The 19,930-nt window shown below is 42.6% G+C and overlaps 1 protein-coding gene and 1 long non-coding RNA gene across 3 annotated transcripts in view; one reads left to right on the top strand and one right to left on the bottom strand.

Annotated features, from left to right (window-relative positions):
- The window catches only part of LOC123506599 (nephrin-like), a 414,125-nt gene extending 405,356 nt beyond the window's left edge, over positions 1 to 8,769 (top strand). Inside the window, exons 8-15 of the mRNA XM_045258841.1 lie at positions 960 to 1,119; positions 2,781 to 2,932; positions 4,268 to 4,409; positions 5,411 to 5,571; positions 6,220 to 6,358; positions 7,357 to 7,716; positions 7,969 to 8,056; positions 8,221 to 8,769. Coding sequence (XP_045114776.1) covers positions 960 to 1,119; positions 2,781 to 2,932; positions 4,268 to 4,409; positions 5,411 to 5,571; positions 6,220 to 6,358; positions 7,357 to 7,716; positions 7,969 to 8,042 — 1,188 coding nt within the window. The 3' untranslated portion in view covers positions 8,043 to 8,056; positions 8,221 to 8,769. The remainder of the gene's footprint in view (positions 1 to 959; positions 1,120 to 2,780; positions 2,933 to 4,267; positions 4,410 to 5,410; positions 5,572 to 6,219; positions 6,359 to 7,356; positions 7,717 to 7,968; positions 8,057 to 8,220) is intronic.
- LOC123506600 overlaps positions 5,464 to 19,930 on the bottom strand; it is a 16,444-nt gene continuing 1,977 nt past the window's right edge. Inside the window, exons 2-5 of one of the 2 annotated variants that reach the window (XR_006675471.1) lie at positions 14,268 to 14,353; positions 8,936 to 9,242; positions 8,169 to 8,358; positions 5,464 to 5,594 (exon numbers count right to left, since the gene is read on the bottom strand). This is a non-coding gene — a long non-coding RNA (uncharacterized LOC123506600). Of the gene's footprint in view, positions 5,595 to 5,622; positions 5,676 to 8,168; positions 8,359 to 8,935; positions 9,243 to 14,267; positions 14,354 to 19,930 lie in introns of those variants that run through there. The other variant, XR_006675472.1, reaches the window with a different exon arrangement.

Genomic DNA, 19,930 nt, shown 5'->3' with positions numbered 1-19,930 from the left:
TCTCTCTCTCTCTCTCTCTCTCTCTCTCTCTCTCTCTCTCTCTCTCTTTCTCTCTTCTCTCTCTTTCTCTCTCTCTCTCTCTCTCTCTCTCTCTCTCTCTCTCTCTCTCTCTCTCTCTCTCTCTCTCTCTCTCTCTCTCTCTCTCTCTCTCTCTAGCCCCTTCTAATTGACACCAGAGATGATAGGGAGAGGAGAGGAGAGGCAGGATAAGACGAGCACTAGTTACCAAAAGTATCATTAGTATCACAGTAATTGGCACCCATTACGCCTTCCCCATTAGAGATAAAGGATCCTTCAGACTCCCTTCTCTCTCTCTCTCTCTCTCTCTCTCTCTCTCTCTCTCTCTCTCTCTGCTCCTTGGATGTTCGTCTGTACCGGTTCACCTTCAGGATATTTGCTGATCGCGTCCCTCTATCATCGTTTAATCTCCTAATATATGGGATAGTTTGGGAAGTATTTCGTACATCCCACGCCTTTCCGTTCCCCTCTCTCTCTCTCTCTCTCTCTCTCTCTCTCTCTCTCTCTCTCTCTCTCTCTCTCTCTCTCTCTCTCTCTCTCTCTCTCTCTCTCTTCATTTCTCTAATTATTCTTTCATATATATTTCTTCCCTACGTTTTTACTCTTCCTCTGTCTCCCACTCGCATTCTCCTCATTCTTCCTCAGTTCCTTGCTTTAACAATCTTTCTCAATTCCCTCATTTCCTTTCTTTCACTTTCTCCTACTCCTTTTACTTTTCTTCCTCTTCCTCTCAGCCGCTACCACATACAATTCTTTTTGGTATATATATTTTCTTAATTTCCAGATCCTTATGTCTATTCTGTAAGCCTGTCACTTTTCGTACTCCTTATTCGTTCCTAGGTCCTGTCACTTCCTTTCTCGTCCTTTCTAGTTTCACTTCAGATTCTCACTTCCACGCGCACCTCTTGTTTACTCTTTCAATACCTTCCTTTCTCCCTCAGGGCACGGAGCTGCACCATAACGTGTCAGCGGGTGTCATTATCAGCAACCAGAGTCTCGTCCTTCAAAGTGTCTCCAGAACGGCCTCAGGGAATTACTACTGTGTCGCCTCCAACATTGAGGGTGACGGCCAGTCCAACCCAATCCACCTCAAAGTTAAGTGTGAGTATTCAACTGGTGTGTTTTCTGGATGTCGTATACAGGGTTGAGTTACTAAGATCCGTTTTATGAAATGCTTTGCTCTCTCACCACGACTATTTTTAAAGGCCACAGAGATGAATAGCCGGGTTTTCAAGAGTGTTTTTTCATATTAGTAATGTAGGAGACTTATTAATCTGTTACTAGAGCTATAAAATTATCCTTGAAAACCCTTGGAATTTCAACTATTGGAGTCTTTGGAATGTAGTGGAGATGCGGCAGAGAAGAGTTTCAGATATAGGCCTTATTCTCGCGTAGACTTGTTTCCGTTACCATGTTTATCGAGGCCTTCTGTGAAATTACTCAGCGCCACTGTCAACACTTGTTTAGTCCATTTGGCGTAGCTTTATTCATATGATATAGGTGCGTCAGTGTGTAGGTGTACTTGTATGAAGAAGGTGGGGTGTGTTTCCCGGTTTCCGTTGCAAGGTGGTGCATTGCAATGTGAGGCAGAAGTCTTAGCTGGAATAATGAAGTGAAATGAAGGAGGAGGAAGTGGAGGCGAACCGGACAAAAAATACCTTTTCCTTTCCGGCGATTTTCACGGTTGGGAAGTTTTATTTAGTCGCTCATTTAGAAAAGCCCTTATTCGTAAGCTCTTCATCTCTTCACGCCCCGTTAATTATAATCCCATTTATCTTCCGTTAAAATGGCGTCTTCCTGGCTGGCATGCGGGCTCACGAAGGACAGGGAGTGAAGGTAAACAAGGAGATAATTAAGGCAGGCAACAAAAAAAAAACACTAGCAGCCTGGGACGAGACAGCTGACGGGATGTGATACCCATTAGCATTAAATCGGAAAAAAGTGGAGAAAAAACTTGAACGAGGAAGGGACGGGATGAAAATCGCTTGAGATGATGGAGATGACGCCCGTTAATTACCCACCAGGTGTCAGTCAGGTGGAACAGGAGCTGCATGCCATTCCGTGACTGGTGGGAGGTGTGGGTGCCAGGGTGGCTTGAGGTGACGAGAACGTGTGGAGAAGACGTGTGAGTGATTGAATGTCACCAGCCGCGAGGGATGAGAGCTGGTGAGACACAGGGAGGGTGTGAAGGGCTGAATAAAAGGGTGACAGTTGAGGAATGCAATATAGAGGAGGAAGAGTTAGCAATGCAGAGCAGGTTCGTGCATGTGTCACAGGGAGGGTGTTCGGGTACATGTCCGTGTGTGAAGGGAGATAAGAAATATTTTAAAGACATGCACGACGAGAGGTAAAGACGGCTCGAGACAGACAAAACACAGGATCACAATAAATGCTGAAAACAATCTATATGCCAGACAAGGAGTACTGTGGATTTTGATGTATGCAGAACTTGTTTGAATTGTATTTCGCGCCTCATAGAGTGCGCACGCACATTGCTTTGCCTCCACTCAGCCAGACAGCCACGTTCACGATAATCCGCTTCTGCACTACAGTATGTCAGGGGAAAAAACCGTAACTTAACATCAGCAGACTCCATCCTTCAGAGCCCAAGACTTGCAACACTTAAAGAATATTAAACAATACGAGACGAGACGGGCAGAAAGACATTAAAACTAAACTTGCAACAAACGAGAGGAAAACAGTGACGGAAGGAGACAACTACTACCACCAGCACGTCACAAAACTTTCCTGTCCTCGTTCAGATGCGCCTGTGTGTCGTGACCCGCACATGACCTACCACGGGGCCGCCAGACTGGAGCAGGTCAACATACCTTGTCACTTGGACGCTCACCCGAGGCCGCTCTCCTACCGCTGGACTTTCAACAACAGCGGGGAGAGTGTCGAGATTCCGCAGGTGTGTCTAGTATTAGTAAAGTTTGTCTAATTTAAAGTGGTTCCTGAGTTCAAAATACAGTGTAGCTTATTGATGATATGACTGATTTTATGTTTTGATCAACACACTTATCACAGGGACAGCTTACGATTTTCCTCAAGATCTGACAACCACGCATTCCCTGGGACACCATTCAGACCTAGATCCAGGAGCCACTTTAGAGTAGACAGACTTATAATAGTAGCAGTACTAGTTCGGTGGTGATAGCGGTAAAACATGGCTGTATAAAATAACATGATCTCACTTTTCTCGATCCTCCTCTTTTTTCCATCCATCCGTCAAGACTTCCCTTGTCTTTCTTTTCATCTCCTATTCCTCTTCTCATACCAGCACGCTCCTAGAGAAAAGAAAACAAGTAAATAGTAGTAGTGATCGTTGTAGTTGTGGTAGTGGTAGTAAAAGTAGTACATCATTTACTATTCAGGGCCACTAGCATAACAGATGAAATTACAGATAAGTAACCCAGTCTCATAAAATAACGTCTTTTAGTTCGTTTATTTCCTCCCAAAGATGCGCCTCTAGCTGTACCCACATGCGTTTCCATTAACGCTGAAAGAGATTATATTTACATTTTACTCTATTTCCCAAAGTACTTATGTAACTTATTTCTTCCTACGTACTTTTCCAACTTAATTTTATTCTTCCACTTTTTTGTGTGCGCGCGCGGAGATTCAATGCATTTGAAAACCTCATTTTCTTTTTATCTATTCTTCCTTAGTCCTCTTCTCTTCAACCACTTTCGTGCACTTCTCTCTCTCTCTCTGATTCTGGGCGAGGATTAATTAACTGATACTAGTTTATTGGCCTATATGCTTTATACATAACATCTTGTTCACTTACATATGCGATACATGGGCGATCAGATGGGCCAACGCTTTTGTAGAGCTGGACACAAAAAATAAATGTCAGTGAGGTCAGATGATAGGCCAAACTATCACCATTCTTCAAATCGTAGTATTAATACATAAACGTAGAATTTGTCATTCGAAATTACGAAGTTCTCCCCCAACTGAACACATTATTTCATAGGATATACGTATAAAAGGGCTATAGTTACCAGTGCTGTGCTTATTGTCAGTTACTCATTAGTCTTGTCTTTTGTTTCTGGTATTTATTTCAGTTTTCTTTTTACATTTCTTCAAGTTTATCTTACAATTTGTTCTATTTTTCCTACATTTTCTACAGGTGAAAAATAAAAATCTTCCTCACGTGGTTTCTTTTTGTTTTCCTGATCTTGAAATAACCTTTGATTTTCCCTAATATCATCTTATGCTGACAGTGACCTCACTTTTACAGGAGCACATCCAGGTGACCTCCTCAGGCTCCACAGTAAGCTACACACCCAACACGGAACTGGACTACGGCACGCTGCTCTGCTGGGGATCAAATGCCGTGGGGCTGCAGCGGCGGCCCTGCGTCTTCCACGTGTTTCCTGCTGGTGAGGCTTTGTGCTGTATTCTGAAACTTTTCTGCACCACTTTTACTGTCACCTACATACAACAAAGCGGGTGGTAATTTTACTTGGGTCACATAGAACCATCCACTCAACTATTCACCCACTCACATCCACCAGCTCCACCCACTAAGTCATAACTCCATCCATTTATCCACTGGCTCACATTTATTTTTCCATCCAGGCAGCCATATCAACTTATAGGCCCACTCACTCATTCATCCATGTGCCCACTAAAGCCACTAACCCACAATCATAACCATCAATCAACACATTCACCAAACCATTCACTGACCATGGACCTACACACGCACATTCACACACAGGCTGAGTGAATAGATGGGAGGATAAATGGATGGATGTGTAGCTAGGTGTGTTGGTGTATGTTTGCATGAGCTGGTCAGTAGGTGGATGAGAGGAGTGGTTGTGTGGATAAGAGGGTAGATAGATGAGTAAGAGTGGGTATGGTGAATGGATGAGTAAAAGTAAATGGATGCTTCATGATATAGTTATTAAGTTAACTTGATTTGCTTTTAATGCCTCCCTGTCCTGGCCGCTTCACTGTTCAAGACTGCTACCCTTGCTCTGTCCACCTAATGATGCGGCAGGTTTAACCACTGTTCCCTTTCCTTCCCATTTTTCTATTTAATTCAGGAATTTTGTCTTTTATTTGTTTTGTCTTTTATTTGTTTTCTATGACTTGGCAAAGTAATTGTTTAGAAATCTTTAATGTTCAACTTTTCAATATTTCTGACTAACTATTCTTCTTCTTCTAGTTTATTGTAGTCTTTAGTCATTCTCCCCTGAAAACTAAGGGGTTGAAAATTTTGAGCCTACTTTTCTGCAATCTTATCCATTCACCCTGCCTGTTCCCTACTTCCTCCAAGTTTACCAGCTATTCCCTTTATAATGGATAAGTGAGTGGCTTAGTTTTTTTTTTTTTTTTTTTTATTATTCCAGCTTCCTAATATTTTTCTCCCCCACAGGACGCCCAGACCCTGTACACAACTGTTCCTCCTTCAACCTGTCCGTGTCTGTGGTTCATGTGCGCTGTGTGGCAGGATTCGATGGGGGACTGCCTCAAACTTTCATCCTGGAGCTGCGAGACCCACACTCGGAAACCTTGATTGCCAATGCCACTAACAGGGTATGTAGAGACAACAGCATCCCCTGCGAGAGAGAGAGAGAGAGAGAGAGAGAGAGAGAGAGAGAGAGAGAGAGAGAGAGAGAGAGAGAGCTGCTTTTTCTTCTCTGTAAAGAAAAAAAAATAGAAAGGAAACAGGAAAAGCTGCCCCAGATTATGTAAGGTGGTGGTGGTGAGGTGAAGCTTTTAGTGTTGGCATGGCATATTTGAAAAACTTTGTCAAACAGATTCAGAAGTTCATGTGTAGGGAAAGAAAATGTATTAGTTAAGATGTTGGTTTTATACAGTTCTGTGAAGGTAGTGATGAAGGATGTAGCCATAGGGAGAGAGATGCATATATTTGCCATCTTGTATATTTTTTGCTTGGTTCTTCCTTCACTAACTCCCTCACTTTTTTACACAATATGGGCTTTTCATGGGAATTTACAGGCTAATTTCCATCTGTAAGCCCATCCTTTAGGGAACCATTGCCTTGAGTAAGGACGCCCTTCTTACACTTGGAGACCCCTTGTCCCCATTGAGTGGTGCACTTGGTTCCACTGTACCATGGCAGCCCTCCTCCATTCACTCACCCTCATCCTCATCCTCATTTGTTGTCACCTCCCTCACTCTCCTTTCTCCAAATATTCACTGTTGCTCTTGCCTCCACAGGTCCCATCATTCTCAGTTCCTTTGCTCCCATCGGGTCTCACCTTGCGTGGTGATGTCTTCTCTACCAACGCCAAGGGGAAGAGTGAAACGGTGAACCTGCAGGTGTACACAATCAAAGATGTGGCTGAGAAGCGCACAGGTGAGGCAGTGGGTGGCTGCTGGTGGGTATTAAAGAATGGGAGATCTCAAAAGTAGTAAATGCAAGTTTTATTTTATTTTCTCCTTGAGTAATATTGTCTTCAAGATCCATTTTTTCTGACTTGTAAATGTAATTAGTTGCAGTTTTCTCCATAATATTAAAGGACATGATGTTTCTGATCAAGTTAATTTTTATGATACAGAAATTTGATTTGAGAACAATTATATAATTATTTATTTCTTGCTGATTCATGATGAATTATAAATTTATTAGGCGCAGTTTTTTTCCATAATGTTAAAAGGACACACAGTACACTATGTATAGTATCAAATTTGAGAAAACAATAATAATTATCTATATCTTGCTGATCCATGATAAGGCGTTCTGTTTCACTTTAATGATATAATATGCACTCATGAAAATTATTTTGGTTTTAGTTTCTCTAATTTTACTTTTAACTTAATGATGAAATTATCTTATTTTCCTTATTTCTCCATTTTCCTTGTTTCTCCTAAAGCCTTTTGTCTCCTCCATTTTCGCCTCCACGTTGCATCCTTCCTGGCAACTCACCCTTCAATCTTCTCACGTTACTTCGTTACCAGAGTTTCTCTCCAGTCGCCTTTCTCTCTCCGTTCCCTTAAACACAAAATTTTTTCTTAGATTCTTAATGACTTACACAGTCTCAGTCTCATGTGTTATCTTTTCTTTAATTCCCTCTGGAGATTCCATCTTTATAGTGTCATTTTCATTCTAGTTGTCACTGATCCAACTTCATAAAGCAGCATTTATTTCTACATCATTCTTCCTGCAGTACCTTTCCTCCAACCCTCTCTATATCTCGTCATATTTGCTTCAGGTTGTCATTGATGTAGCTTAACAAAGCAGCATTTCATTATTCATCATTGTTCTTCCTCCAAGTCTCTACTCAATTTTCCTTCTGGTTTCACAATTGATGCAACTTCACAAAGCAACACTTCCTCATAGTTCCTCCTCCACAGCTGCCGTCAAGCCCTCACCAACCAAGGGCCAATCATCCAGCGACATTAACCTTACACCCATCATCTCTGTCATTGCTGGGGTGGTGGGCGGACTGTTGGTGGTGCTGATCATGGTGTGTGTGGTGGTGAGGGTACGACTTAGCAGAAGGGCAAGGCAACAGTGTGGAAGAGACGAGTCAAGAGAGCCAGCAGGTGTGCACGATGAGTCTACCAGTGCACCTCTTCACCCCAAGACACCACCACCTACACTGCATCCCAAAGCACTTCCGCCCACCACTTTGCATGATGCTCTTCCTCCACCTCCAGTCTTGTTCAGGGACGGGGATGAAAGGAACCCTGATGTGATCCAGCATGGTGGAGGTATGTAGCATGACCTCATAAGTGGATAGTTTAAAGGGGAAGAGAGGGAGAAAGACAGAGGAAAGGGAGAGGGGAGCAAGACAGAGACAGACAAAGGGGGAGAAAGGGAGCAAGACAGAGACAGACAGAGTGCATCATGTAAGTACTTATAGTTAGCCTACATTATTAATATAATTATTAAGCCTACATTATAATATAAAGTACACATTCCTAAAATCGCACTCGGCTTGCATGGTCTTCTCTACTTCATAGCTCGTGACCAACCCTGGCGGTGTCCGGGAGGTTTGAAGACCCCTTGGAACATCACCTCTACCACACCATTATGATATCCACCAGAGAGGTGAGAGATAATGTGACAAGCTATCTATATCTACATTTCTGATGAATAAATGCAAGTTGAAATGTTTCTATTCTGAGGTATCAGCAGTAAGCTGAATGTTACATATACTTACATTGTTGCTACATTGTTGCTCCTGGATTTGTAATATAAATGTGATGTTCCAGCTCATGCAGGCTGGAGGAGGAGGAGATGGCACTGGGCCTTGTCACCAGTCTGGGCTGACTACATACAGTCAGTGCCATGGTGATGCAGATAAGGGCAGGAGACGTCAGCTTCGTCCCGAGCATGTGGATGAGGAGGACCTGGTGTTGGGAGAGGTTGAGTGAGTGTCTCCGGAGTGTGAGGGACTCAGGGTGAACTGCACCATACCTGCACAACACTGGGACTCAAATAATTAACTTAATAAGTTAGAAGAGGCCCAGGTTGTAGGAGGGTGTGGCTGTATTCATGAAGAATGTAGAAAAAGTATGGTTGTGCAAGGCAAGGGTGAGATGTGAAAGTGTGTTAATAATGCCAGTTTATCTCATTCCGTGTGAATGTGTGTGTGTGCACGCAAGACTTATTTTCCGTTCAGTGCTCCAACCAGGTGACATTTGATCTCATCCCAGCGCCTTCCTTTGAGAACATACATAGATATGAAAACATATGTTTCATATATTTATATTAAGTCTTAGGAAACTAAAACTGTCCCTAAAATAAATGTCTGGCAAGTATTAATAGTGTCTTCATTGCCCCCCTCACCTACTTCCAAATAAACTTTTAAGACGAATAAAAACTACAAATAAAATTTCCTCTTAAAAAGGGATAAGTGATACTGATGTCTTACTTAAAAACTTGTTCCTAGCATACTTGTACAAGGAAACCTGCTATCATACATACCATACAACAAGAATACCAGATCATCATCTCTTGTGTCTTCTGAGCAGCAGCAACAGTCAGTCTTCTTTGGTGTCTTCTTAACATCAAACACTCCAGGAAGACAGTTTACAACCAAATGATGCCAAAGCTTCTTCGCCAGCAATAAGTAGCAAGCGTCCAAGGAATGCAGCATCCAAGCCACTCTGCACAGGGAACAGTGAGAATACCTGTACTAGTGAGGATTTTTGCAACACATAATCCTTTGTGCTCCTTCACTAGCTGCTGCTGCTGCTACTCAATGCTCATCCTCTTCTAAAGTCCTCACAAACTGCAATAAAAAAAAAGGGCTAATGATAGGGAAACTCTTTTCTCTGAATAATAAATTTTGCATAAATGGAAGAATTCTGCTTTGTACACTATTAGCAGACCAGTATTCCTTTACGTCAACAGAAAATACTCAAATTTCCATAGTCTACAGGCAATAGCCATGCACTTTAAAAATGTCTGTAATTTCACTAGCTGATACAACAAATATTAAATCTATCCAGATTCTCAGCAGTAACACAAATCCTTTGGCTGATAAGAAAGGAGGTACAAAGTCAAGGATTACAAAGATGTCGGCTACAGATGGAGGTTAACACTGACAACACAAGAGAAGGGAAAATCATACTGTACAGCCAGCTCCCAACTTCATTGAGCAGCTTTCCTTGTCTGTCTGTCTGTCTGTCTGTCTGTCTGTCTGTCTGTCTGTCTGTCTGTCTGTCTGTCTGTCTGTCTGTCTGTCTGTCTGTCTGTCTGTCTGTCTGTCTGTCTGTCTGTCTGTCTGTCTGTCTGTCTGTCTGTCTGTCTGTCTGTCTGTCTGTCTGTCTGTCTGTCTGTCTGTCTGTCTGTCTGTCTGTCTGTCTGTCTGTCTGTCTGTCTGTCTGTCTGTCTGTCTGTCTGTCTGTCTGTCTGTCTGTCTGTCTGTCTGTCTGTCTGTCTGTCTGTCTGTCTGTCTGTCTCTGTCTGTCTGTCTGTCTGTCTGTCTGTCTGTCTGTCTGTCTGTCTGTCTGTCTGTCTGTCTGTCTGTCTGTCTGTCTGTCTGTCTGTCTGTCTGTCTGTCTGTCTGTCTGTCTGTCTGTCTGTCTGTCTGTCTGTCTGTCTGTCTGTCTGTCTGTCTGTCTGTCTGTCTGTCTGTCTGTCTGTCTGTCTGTCTGTCTGTCTGTCTGTCTGTCTGTCTGTCTGTCTGTCTGTCTGTCTGTCTGTCTGTCTGTCTGTCTGTCTGTCTGTCTGTCTGTCTGTCTGTCTGTCTGTCTGTCTGTCTGTCTGTCTGTCTGTCTGTCTGTCTGTCTGTCTGTCTGTCTGTCTGTCTGTCTGTCTGTCTGTCTGTCTGTCTGTCTGTCTGTCTGTCTGTCTGTCTGTCTGTCTGTCTGTCTGTCTGTCTGTCTGTCTGTCTGTCTGTCTGTCTGTCTGTCTGTCTGTCTGTCTGTCTGTCTGTCTGTCTGTCTGTCTGTCTGTCTGTCTGTCTGTCTGTCTGTCTGTCTGTCTGTCTGTCTGTCTGTCTGTCTGTCTGTCTGTCTGTCTGTCTGTCTGTCTGTCTGTCTGTCTGTCTGTCTGTCTGTCTGTCTGTCTGTCTGTCTGTCTGTCTGTCTGTCTGTCTGTCTGTCTGTCTGTCTGTCTGTCTGTCTGTCTGTCTGTCTGTCTGTCTGTCTGTCTGTCTGTCTGTCTGTCTGTCTGTCTGTCTGTCTGTCTCTCTCTCTCTCTCTCTCTCTCTCTCTCTCTCTCTCTCTCTCTCTCTCTCTCTCTCTCTCTCTCTCTCTCTCTCTCTCTCTCTCTCTCTCTCTCTCTCTCTCTCTCTCTCTCTCTCTCTCTCTCTCTCTCTCTCTCTCTCTCTCTCTCTCTCTCTCTCTCTCTCTCTCTCTCTCTCTCTCTCTCTCTGGCAGTATATAACACACACACACACAATAAAAGCTATGGATCTGCCAACCCTGGAACAGAGAAGAGAGAGAGGGGATCTGATAAGTTTATAAATTGATTAATGGAATGGATCAAGTGGATAACAAGAAACTAATCCTGAGCGAAGAATATGACATTAGAAGCACAAGATCGCATAGTAAATAACTGAGGAAGGGAAGATGTTTGAGAGATGTTAAAAAATATAGTTTCCTGCAAAGATGTGTTGAGACATGGAACAGTTTGAGTGAGGAAGTGGTGTCAGCAATGAGTGTGCATAGTTGTAAAGAGAAATTGGATAAGTGTAGATATGAAGACAGGGCCACACGAGCATAAAGCCCAGGCCCTGTAAAACTACAACTAGGTAAATACACACAAAATTGTGTATATCAATGATATACAAGAGGATTTGAGTAATTATATAAGTTTGTTTACAGACAATGCAAAATTTTTGAGAGTAATAAGGAACATCAAGAACTGTATGGAATTGCAGAAAGATATTCTCAGGATCTGGGAATGGAGCCAAAAGTGGAAATCAGAATTTAATACTAGGAAATGCCATGTAATGGAAATGGGTAAAAGTAACAAAACACCTACAAGGGAATACAAAATGGAAGAAGATATTACAATGAAGAGGAGGGAAGAGAATGACCCGGGAGTGGTTATACAAGACACCCTGACCTAAGAAAGACACAAACATGTTATTTGTTTCAACATATGACACAAAGAAATATGAGGGTGGCATTTAATTACATGGATGAAAGTAGACAAAAAATCATAACCACTATAATAAGACCCAGATTTGAATATGCAGCAATGATGTTGTCTCCACATATGCACAAGAATATCAAGTAAATAGAAAAAATCAAGGGACAGCTACGAAGATGGAGATAGGCAGATGAGAGGACACCCCAAGAGGAACATTTAAGAGTTCAGTTTTCTACATAAAATAGTGGAAATCTGAAACAGCTTGAGTGAAGAGATTGCAACAGCAAAAAATGTGTAAACATTTAAGGAAAAGTTGGATAAAGGAATAAAAGGAGACAGGTCAATATGAGCCCCACCCAAACTCTGTAATATACATCTAGATCAGTGGTTCTTAACCTTTTTCAGTGCCCACACCCCTTGATATCTGAGAAAAATTTCACGTACCCCCTCCAATATAAATACTACACAAACATATGAAAAAGGATTAGTGATAAAAACCTTGCTGATAAATTATTAAATTTTTCAATTGCTGAACAAAGGCACTTTTTTTTTTATTTCAAATGTCAAAACATGTTTTGCTTTCTCATGGTAAATATACGGTCCCATTGCACTGGCTACCATGTCTCGTACCCCTAGGTTTACGGTTTTGTACCCCTTGGGGCTATAGGTACCCCAGGTTAAGAACCACTGATCTAGATAAACACACACACGCACACACACATACCATGTAGTGTAGTGATTAGCACACTTAGCTCACAACTAGGAGGGCCTGGGTTTAGATCCCAAGAGCCATGAGGCAAATGGGTTAGCCTCAATGTGTAGCTTCTGTTCACCTAACATTAAATAGGTACATAATGTAACTCAAAGGGTTGTGGCCTAACTGTCCTGGTGAGAAGTGTGGTCTCAGTCCTACCCAAAGATCAGTCAGTATGAGCTCTGAGCTCTTTTCATAGGGGAAAGGCTACCTGGGTGACCAGCAGGTGACCATGGTGAATAACACACTGATGGAATATATCTGGATAAACACACACACACACACAAAGAGTGAAAGAAGAATCAGGAGTATGTACAAGATAGGAAATGAAGACATAAAACCAGTCATGAAGAAAAAGACCTTGGGGTGACAATTACCAATGACCTATCGCCAGAGAGACATATAAACAAAATAATTGGAGAAGTATTGAACTTATTGAGGAACATAAGAGTGGCGTTCGTATATCTAGATGAAGAAATGATGAAGAAAATAATTACTGCAATGATAAGACCGAGGCTTGAATATGCAACAATACAGTGGGCTCGAACTTAAAGAAACACATAAGGAAACTAGAGAAAGTACAGAGGGCTGCAACGAAAATGGTGCCTGACTTAAGAGATTTGACTTATGAAGACAGACTGAAAAGAATGCAACTTCCAACCCTGGAAAACAGAAGAGAAAGGGGAGACCTGATAGCAATATACAGAGTGATGATTGGCATGGAAAAATGGATAGGGAAGATCTGTGTATGTGGAATGGAAGAATGTCGAGAGGGCATGGGAAAAAACACACACACAATCGAGAGGGCCGGGTTCGAGTCCCAGGGCGGCGAGGCAAATGGGCAAGCCTCTTAATGTGTGGGGTGTGTTCACCTAGCAGTAAATAGGTACGGGATATAACTCGAGGGGTTGTGGCCTCGCTTTCCCAGCATGTGAAGTGTGTTGATGTGGTCTCAGTCCTACCTGAAGATCGGTCTATGAGCTCTGAGCTCGCTCCGTAATGGGGAAGACTGGCTGGGTGACCAGCAGATGACCGAGGTGAATTACACACACACACACACACACACACACACACACACACACACACACACACACACACACACACACACGCACACACGCACGCACACACACGCACGCACGCACGCACACACCTTGATACTTAGCCATTTGTCAAGTGTTTTAAAGTTACCTACAGGTCATCAAGACACCCAGGTTTTAGGTGGTTACACCAAAGATGTGCTTGGGTAGTGATATGGGCCCTATTATGGGTAGCACTATAAATAAAATTGCCTGCACCACTAATAGGTGAAAGACGAACAGTGTTTCCCATACACTTCAAGTACACCTACAGTCGCTATAGGCCACAACATAATACACACACGCACACATACACGCACACACACACAAACACACAAACACACACCATTGTTAGATGGAAAAGGTGCAGCTAGACAAACAGAGAGAGAGAGAGAGAGAGAGAGAGAGAGAGAGAGAGAGAGAGAGAGAGAGAGAGAGAGAGAGAGAGAGAGAGAGAGAGAGAGAGAGAGAGAGAGAGAGAGAGAGAGAGAGAGAGAGAGAAATTTAGGACAATAAAAAAATTAAAACCCACATTATTTCCTGCGAAAGACAGATTGTTGGGCCACTCTGTTCACTCGGAGCATTAGATCATGGGTGACCTTCAGTTATCCAAGCCTTCCCTGGTCTGGGACTAGAGAGCAACTTTGGGCCTTCATGGAGTTGATTACCCGTTATCAACACTATGCACCAAATCCTTCAGTTTTTTAAATTCTTTTGCTAACTTTTTGCTTTTCACCATTCAGGCTTAAATGCCATCACAATATTATTGATTTGAGCTTCTAACATATATGGAGTGAGTGACAAGGTCTACTACACCTTGATGATGACAGTGACAACAATAACAACACACTATATCATGCCACTACAACCCTACAATACTCACAAAAATTGAGAAGACTCAGAACTCATCTTATCCATGGGCATCCTGGCAGGCATCAGGGCAGGACAAAGGTCAGGAGGCCACTGAACCTGCAAACAAATCTCGAGTCAACAAACTGTACAAATAGATTGCACCTTGAGATTAAAAAAAAAAAAAAAAAAATGAATAAGTCAGAGATCTGCAGATAATGTTAATAACTATGGAAACTAACTCTGGGCAACTAAGTGTTGTTGATGAGCATGGCAATCTCCTTGTTGCTGCTCGCAATGTCTTTTAGCAGGAAATTAGTTTTAGAAAGGAAATTTCTACAGAGGTGTAAAAATCTAGAGAAATCCAAGAAAATCCAGCTTTGTCAAGATTTTTTTTTTTTTTTTTTGCAGGGGTGGAGTGAATATCAATGTATGTATGCATGTATGTTTGGGGTGGAATAATGCAGATGTATTATAAATAATTACCATAAGTTCATGTATATATATATATATATATATATATATATATATATATATATATATATATATATATATATATATATATATATATACCTGCTGATGCTGGAAAGTGATGGCCTGACATGCATCCCTTCAGAGGTCACAGTCCATCTTGACAGATGCTTCCTCTTGTTTATAGTCATTTCCTTGGCAAGGCAACCCTACTGTTGGCCTATTCTCTTAACATGCTCCTTCCCAGTCAAAACTATAAAGCATGTTGAATCATTTTAATATCTTCGAGTCCATATCACAAATCACACATAGCATTTTTAATATTACATAAGGTTAACCAGCACAATCACTGGATGCACAATGTTCTTTAATCCAGTCACACGCCAAGAATTCAAGCTCTTATTCTAAAGTGCTTTCCTCTTGCCACTAATTTGCAAAGCTATGGAGCAGGGTTGCCAGACTGCTTTTGCTAATCCTACCAGATCAGATGAGGAAAACGTACCAAATCTTAACATGTACCAACTTCTAAAATATACCTAATTAAATGGACCACAATTATTTTCTTACCTTTACTTAAAGCTGTAAATCCTCTCCCTCCCGTGTGTCTTACATACACACACACACACACACACACACACACACACACACACACGGCCCGGTAGCTCAGTGGTTAGAGCGCTGGCTTCACAAGCCAGATGACCGGGGTTCGATTCCCCGGCCGGGTGGAGATATTTGGGTGTGTCTCCTTTCACGTGTAGCCCCTGTTCACCTAGCAGTGAGTAGGTACAGGATGTAAATCGAGGAGTTGTGACCTTGTTGTCCCGGTGTGTGGTGTGTGCCTGGTCTCAGGCCTATCCCAAGATCGGAAATAATGAGCTCTGAGCTCGTTCCGTAGGGTAACGTGTGGCTGTCTTGTCAGAGACTGCAGCAGATCAAACAGTGAATCAAACAGTGAATTACACACACACACACACACACACTATATCTCTGTGGCCTTGCAAAACAGTCTTGGTGAGAGAGCAAAGCATTTGTAAGGGTGTTTAAAGGTTTTACTGACAGCTTAACAACACTCCTGCATTATTAATAGGAAAAACACTCTTGGAAATTCATGCAGTTAGTCATCTGTGTGGCCTTGGAAAACAGTCGAGATGAGAGACCACAGTATTGCAGAGAGAGAGAGAGAGAGAGAGAGAGAGAGAGAGAGAGAGAGAGAGAGAGAGTACTGTTAGATTGAGCAACACACACACACACACACACACACACACACAACACTGCTCCTGGTGCTCCTGCTGTTACTACTACTACTACTACTACTAATAATAATAATAATAATAATAATAATAATAATAATAATAATACACTCCCTCACACACTTCCGTTCCTCATTTCTTCCTCCTATCACTACACTTCATGCATTTCAGGTGGGCAACAGCAAGAAAAACTTAGAATTGAAAGAAATGCTGACGAGTTAACACAGGGGCGGATGGGGGTGGGTGGGATGGGGTCTGGGTCCAGCTCATGGTGGAAGCCGGTCGGTCTGAAAGGGGGGTATACATAACCATCACCTTATTTAACACAGTAATAGCTATTTATCTACTTTAGTGGTTCATTCTGGCTTTGCTTCACTCTCTGGATCTGGAAACACAAGAGGCGTGCAGGCAAACATTGGTGGACTAACCTCGGGGGAAGGTACAGCTGACGTGCCCCAGTGGCACAATATTTACGTACGTAACTCATTTTAAAAATCGCCACAATAAAAAAGGCTCCCAGACTGATATACACTACACTTTTAGAAGGGATAAATAATTTAACTAACAGCCAAAATATAATATCCTTACCGGGTGGTTTATTTACTTTGCGCGGTCCAACGAAAGGTGGGTCATTAAAAACAATGGCGCCTAAACACATCAAAATGTCGAGATGGAAAGCACAGCCAAACTACATTATATTGCATTCCCTGAATACGAAAAATTTTCGCTTTCCAGCCAAATAAAGAAAACACAGATTCCTTGTCGCATAAAGATTTTTGTTTTCCATTCTAAAACCGTTAAAAATTCAGAATTTGAAAATATGAATAGTTAGACTAAATTTTTAAGGAATATTGTTACTTGGGTCATGTTTTTCATATCTTTTAAGTGTTATATCAAGCATCAAAACAATCCTAGGCGTGCTAATTAAAAAAAAGTTATATTATATGCAGTGACTTTAGTGTTATTTTTTCGCTAAACTAAAAACACAACTAGACTCGATTCTATTGTGGCTTGAAACTTGCTTTCCTTTGCTAATAACAATTCAGATACCAGAACAATGCCAACTCCATTAATAAAGAAGAAATATTTTAACCCTTACGCCTTTTTTTTTTTTTTTTGACACGTTTGGTGACTCCACCTCCCCTGCCCTCACTCCCACACTCCGTCTCCCTCCCACCTTCACCTCCTCCATCTCCTTCTACTTCCAGAGTCCAGAAAACACCTAGAAACATGCAAAACCCGAGAAAAATCAAAGAATACTGTACGTTTAAAAAAATAATTTCCTTAGTAGCGGGAGGCGGCGGGGTTGGGAGGGGTGGGGAGCGGGCCAGGAGCCAGGTGGTGCTTGCTTGTGCGGGTGGTGGCAGTGGTGTGGTGGTGTGTGTGATGGGAGTGATGTGGTCTGGTGTGTTTTGTGGTAATGGTAGTGGTGGTGGTGTGGTGTGGTATGGTGTCGTGATGATAGCGGTGGTGGTGGTGGTGTGGTGTGGTATGATGTCGTGATGGTAGCGGTGGTGTTATGTTATGCTGTGTTGTGTTGTGCGGTGTGGCGATGATGGTGGTGGTAGTAGTGGTGTGGTGTGATGGTGGTGAGGTGCAGTATGGTGTATGATGGTAGTGGTGTTGGTGTGGTGGTAGTGGTGATGGTGGTGATGTGATGTGGTGTAGTGTACTGTTGTGTGGTATGTTATGGCGAGTGGTGGTGTGGTGTGGTGTGGTGTAGTGTTGTGTGGTATATTATGGTGAGTAGTTATCTTGATCGTGTGGTGTGTAATGTTGTGGTGGTGGTGGCGTGCTGTGGTTTGGTATGGTGACTGCTACCAGCTGAACTGACGTGTGTGTGTGTGTGTGTGACCTTGTATTAATGATATCTTACTAATGTCAATAAAATCGCCTAATCAAACCCAAAAATCAAGGTAAAAGAATTGCGAGGAACCTTGATTTGTTCTCGCCAGCCACTCCACGAACGACGATGGAAAGTGGAAACATGTCTGGTGAAAACAAGGCGCTGTGTTGTTACTGTTGTCATCCATAAACTCTCAATCTATCTCTGTGGGCACTGTTGTCATTAAGATCTCCAGCACTGAATTACCGCCATGCACTCAGTTATGGGCGTCTGAGTGAGTCGAGTCTAATCCCTTAAGTGGCATTTTTACGATAGTTTGTGTGTGATTAGATGATTTTGCTTACAATAAGAAGGGTCTACGGTGTCAGAGATTAATGGCCAGTTTTCACTATTTTAATCCTCACATAAGTTTGTGAAGCTGTATAAAATCATTGAGTAATAGCCAGAATAAATATGAAAACACGTCATGTTACTGCAGGGGTTAACACGGCGGGGCGAGGCGAGGCGATAGAGGCACCTTGCTTTGCTCCGGGCTGTGTTTCCTACATATCATAGCTTCCCCTTGCTCAATAAGCGCTAAGAATAGGACACATTTCGCTATACGCTATTACTTGCAGTTTGTGTTGACAGACTAGGATAATAAAGAGGACGCCAGAGATGAAACGTATACAGAACGGTGAAATAACGACACACACACACACACACACACACACACACACACACACACACACACACACACACAGTCTGAGTCCTATCCGAAGATCTGTCTATGTGCTCTGAGCTTGTTCCGTAATGGGGAAGGCTGGCTGGGTGACTACCGGGCGACCATAGTGAATCACACACACACACACACACACACACACACACACACACACACACACACACACACACACACACACACACCATGAAAGAAACACACACACACACACAGCCACCTCCTCCAACACCCTCCAGCTGGGAGCTGGGTGTCAGTGGTTCCAGCTGGTGGGCTCCCCCATAACGAAAGATAAGGCAACACACACACACACACACACACACACACACACACACAGTCTCAGTCCTATCCGAAGATCGCTCTATGAGCTCTGAGCTTGCTCCGTAATGGGAAGGCTGGCTGGGTGACTACCACACACGACCATACACACACACACACACACACACACACACACACACACACACACACACACGTGAATTACACACACACACACACACACACACACACACACACACACACACACACACACACACACACACAGCCACCTTCCCCTCCAACACCCTCCAGCTGGGAGCTGGGTGTCAGTGGTTCCAGCTGGTGGGCTCCTCATAACGAAAGATAAGGCAACACACACACACACACACACACACACACACACACACACACACACACACACACACTGTCACACACACACACACACACACACACACACACCCCACACCCTCGGGCCTGGAGCCAGGTATCGGCCTGGGTCCAGCCGGGGTGGGGTCAACCTCCTTGATGACGTCACATATATTCGTTACGCAAATCATTTTGAAAATGAGGATTCCCAAAAAGGCAGCTGGACACGAATGTTATAAAAATTCTGACTCGTTATCAATCGAAACTAACTTCTAAAATACAAAAACATTGCCGAGAAAAGGAATAATAAAAATAGCTCAAAAATATACTAAATAAAGTATTAGAACTTCGACTTGCTTAAACACAATTTCAAAGCCCACCAATTTCATTCAACTGAATCGATAACGTTTTTCAAAAATTATGACTATCATTTCGATATATCAAAACCTGGCAACTCGCCCTATTAGAAAAAATAATATTTAAAAATGACGTTGTTTACAATATTAACAGGACTACATATCATTCTTAAAGTCCACATCTTTAACTTCTCAGGAGCCTTGCACACTTTTCTCATGATAAACCATCTTTTGAAAACACAAACACTTCGCTACAACCTCAAATAAAAAATCACAGATAGCGGAGGTAAAAATTTTAGCGTATTTTGGCCCTCCCATTCAAGTCATAAACACCCTCTACATCACCGTACTTCACTCAACTCAAGCATGGAAGACACGTAAAACACTGCGAACTATCATTAGAAACCCTTAAAAGGCACTTGTGACTCGAAATAAATG

The sequence above is a fragment of the Portunus trituberculatus genome, chromosome 20 (assembly GCF_017591435.1).
Source record: "Portunus trituberculatus isolate SZX2019 chromosome 20, ASM1759143v1, whole genome shotgun sequence".
Taxonomy (NCBI): domain Eukaryota; kingdom Metazoa; phylum Arthropoda; class Malacostraca; order Decapoda; family Portunidae; genus Portunus; species Portunus trituberculatus.
Note: the sequence above shows the minus strand (reverse complement) of the source record. Positions and strands in the feature narration are given on the sequence as shown.